General features: G+C 49.1%; 1 protein-coding gene across 1 annotated transcript in view; it reads left to right on the top strand.

Moving 5' to 3' along the window:
• The window catches only part of CD244 (CD244 molecule), a 20266-nt gene extending 17046 nt beyond the window's left edge, over positions 1 to 3220 (top strand). Inside the window, exons 7-8 of the mRNA XM_014445682.2 lie at positions 1684 to 1749; positions 3091 to 3220. Of these exons, the coding sequence (XP_014301168.1) occupies positions 1684 to 1749; positions 3091 to 3219 (195 nt within the window). The 3' untranslated portion in view covers position 3220. The remainder of the gene's footprint in view (positions 1 to 1683; positions 1750 to 3090) is intronic.
• Positions 3221 to 3550: the final 330 nt, after the last annotated feature.

Genomic DNA, 3550 nt, shown 5'->3' with positions numbered 1-3550 from the left:
ACGGCGAAGAGGAGGAGGGGAGAGGAGAAATTCCCAAGAAGTGTGTTGCCTCCTCCCCACTCCCCTTCAGGTAATGGGACTCATTGGGTCAAGTCACAGAGCCTTAAAGAGTCCAAACCTGTAAGGATTTTTATGAGTTTATTTGATACAAACTGATGACAATCATCTGGAATCAAAATCTATGGATTGAGAAAATGCTCTGGAGAATGGCAGTTTTGCCCTTTGTTTTGTACATTACAATCAGGAAAGACGTAAGTGGGTCACATGAACTCCACTGGTGATGGATTAGGGAGGCGGGAGAAAGCAAAGGGGGAGCCTCTGGGATTGGATGAAAGGTAAAATGAAGCCCGGCCAGCGTGGCTCAGTGGTTGAGTATCGACCTATGAACCAGGAGGTCACGGTTCGATTCCCAGTCAGGGCACAGGCCTGGATTTCGGGCTCCATCCCCACTGGGGGGCGTGTAGGAGGCAGCTGGTCAATGGTTCTCTCTCATCATTGATGTTTCTATCTCTCCCTTTCCCTCTCTGAAGTCAATAATATATATATATATTTAAAACAAATAAAGTAAAATGAATAGACACAGAAAATGACAAATAGACAAAAAAGGAATAGATGTTTGTGGGTACAGGATAGTTAACAGTTAACAATTAACATGGTAACAGTAACAATGAGAGGCGCTGTGGTCTGCTCTGGTGGGAGTTGTGCCCTGAGGGGTCTGGAGAAGGGGTCACTCCAAAGGCGGTACTTGTGGTGGATGCAAAAAGACAATAGACAGGCTCAGGTACGGGTTGGCCTTTGTGGAGGAAGATGCAGGCGAGGACATGACTCCCCACTTTAGTTGGGAAACTGTAATAGCAGGCCATCCTGTGTGGTTACTGCAGGGCTCTGGGTTTATAAGGCCGGCCTTGCAGGCCTCCCCGGAGCCTGTCAGTTTAGTATGTGGCCCCTTCTTTGCCCACAGATATAAGAGCGATTGTTTCCGTGAGCTTTGGGTTTAGCCACATTGCATTCTGAGAAGAGGACTTGGAGATGCCGAGGGAGACTGAGATGCCTCCCCTGGAGCCGGAGGTGCTTCTTTCAGATACAGAGAAGGAAAGCGGTTGCCAAAGGAGACATGGAGATGTTGAGGAAAGAACGCTGGGGAGTCTGCGTTTAAATTCTGCTGCTTCTGTGACTTGGCTATTTATCTTTTGGAGGCTCATCTGTAGAATGAAGCAAATTATAGTCATTCTTATCAGATAGGAGTGTCCTAAAGATTAGGGGAGAATACAGGTGCAGGGCCAGTTTGGCTCAGTTGGTTAAGTGTTGTCCCATACACTGAGAGGTCCGGATTCGATTCCTAGTCAGGGCAAATGCCCAGGTTGTGGGCTCAATCCCTAGTAGGGGACGTGCAGGAGGCAGCCAATGATGTTTCTCTCTCTCTCCCTCTCCCTTCCCCTTTCTCTAAAATCAAACATATTTTCCAAAAAAGCAGCAACTGTCTTTAGAAGAGGGACTAGCATTCAGCGGTGCGACCTGCCTCCCACTAGGCCAGGCTTTTTCAACCAACACTTAACGCTTCTCTCTGGGCAGGGTTGAGGGTGGCGTGGAAGAGGTGGAAGAGGTGGAAGAGGTAACTCCCTCCCTAGGGTTGTGCTACATCTATCTATGCCTCTGAAATGATTTCATTTCTCTTCTCAACAGTCTTCCGCTTCCACATCACAAGAAACTGCAACTACCCTGTATTCAGTGGTGCTGTCCGCAGGGAAGGTGAGTCCCCGCCTCCAGGGGTGCTTGGGTGCAGGGGTGTGTTTTGCATGCACAGTGCAGCTCGGGCTGGCACTTCTGAGTGACTTGACTTCCACTGCATGTATCCGAGTGACTTGTGTTAAATGACTGTTGAAAAGTGAATGGGCAAGTGCCTTTCTAGTTCTGTTTGGAGAAAAACAGCAGCTCTGAGTCTGGGAGAAGAATATATTAAAGGTGTTTCCAGAAGTTTCTGTGGAAGGTAGAGGACAATCAGAGAGAAGTGCTTGGTGCAGGAACCACAGGATCCTGGTAGGCCAGCCGAGGCTGTGGTGAGAGAAGGAGAGGTTTCCGATGCGGACTGAGCGGCAGGATTGCACGGGACCTAGAGAGACAGTGTTGACCTCAGGGAAGCAGACAAAGTTGGGCCAGTCACCTCATGGTAGAGGCCTGGGACTGAGGCAGCCCATCGAGTCCCCTCTAATCCTGATCCAGGGGGGCTCGCAGCCTGTATGTGTACCTGGACCACAGAGCTGGGTGTCCTGGGCCGTACCATCTTTTCATCTCAGGTGGGAGGGGACTCAGTGCAGATCATAAGCTGAACTTGGTGATGAGAAGCGGGGAGCCTGGTGGATGTGAAGGATGGCATTCAAGCAGGTCAGCGATTGTGTGTTTGTATCAAAACGGGGAGAAGGTTAGGACACATTTTCAGACTTTTAATCCACCCCCTTCCAATAAGTCATTCAATCAACTTGGATTTTAGCGAGAGAGATTGATATATTTTTAAAAAAATATATTTTATTGATTTTTTACAGAGAGGAAGGGAGAGGGATAGAGAGTTAGAAACATCAATGAGAGAGAAACATCGATCAGCTGCCTCCTGCACACTCCCCACTGGGGATTAAGCTGCAACCCGGGCATGTGCCCTTGGCCGGAATCGAACCTGGGACCCTTCAGTCCGCAGGCTGACGCTCTATCCACTGAGCCAAGCCGGCTAGGGCGAGAGAGATTGATATTTAAATTCCATGCTACACACATGGCTAGACATGGCCACAGCACCTGGCCGCAGGCTTCGGTTTTCTTTCTGAAGACTCTGCCGACTACTGAGAGCCCCTGAGCTCCGCTGGGTGAGTGTGTGTGCCACGCATTGAACAGATACATGGTGGAGGCCGTGTTTGTACTAGGTTTGTCTGAAGGCTCCGTGTGTGTGTGTGTGTGTGTGTGTGTGTGTGTGTGTGGTCTGAGGGGTGAGAGGTGCATGGCTGTGGATGTTAAACTGATTTTGGTTCAGAAATGTCATATCATAGGTAAGTATGTGTTAACACCTTCTGGAAACCAAAACCCCATTGTTTGCTCCTGGGGTAGGAGATTTCATTCACTTCTGGTTGGCGCCACTTCAAGGGCTCTCTGGGCACGGAGTCCCTTTTGGGACCTCTCACACCACTTCGGAGCGGGGCATTTCTTACCCTGAAGTTAAGATCTTTTACCCTCTGAATTTCAGGCTGGATCTAAGAAGAGGAGCCACAGCCCTTCCATCTATGAAGGGGTAAGATTCTGAATGGGCTTAGTGCCTGTAGCATATCTGGAAAGTTGTGCACTTGTGAAAACGTCATCCACAGAGTCTCAGATCTGTAGGGATTTTAGGCAGATTCTAATCCAAATCCTCATTTAGAGGTGAAGAAACTGAGGCCCAAGCAGAGTGAGGGTCTAACACAAGGTCATATCATGGGTTGGGATTTGACTCTTACTGGGGAGATTGAGTTTCAAATTAGGGCCATCTCCAGGCTAGTTCCCCAGCTGTGAACCCTACAATGGACACCTCTCC

The sequence above is a fragment of the Myotis lucifugus genome, unplaced genomic scaffold (genome assembly GCF_000147115.1).
Source record: "Myotis lucifugus unplaced genomic scaffold, Myoluc2.0 scaffold_478, whole genome shotgun sequence".
NCBI lineage: Eukaryota > Metazoa > Chordata > Mammalia > Chiroptera > Vespertilionidae > Myotis > Myotis lucifugus.
This window is presented reverse-complemented; position numbering and strand designations above follow the sequence as displayed.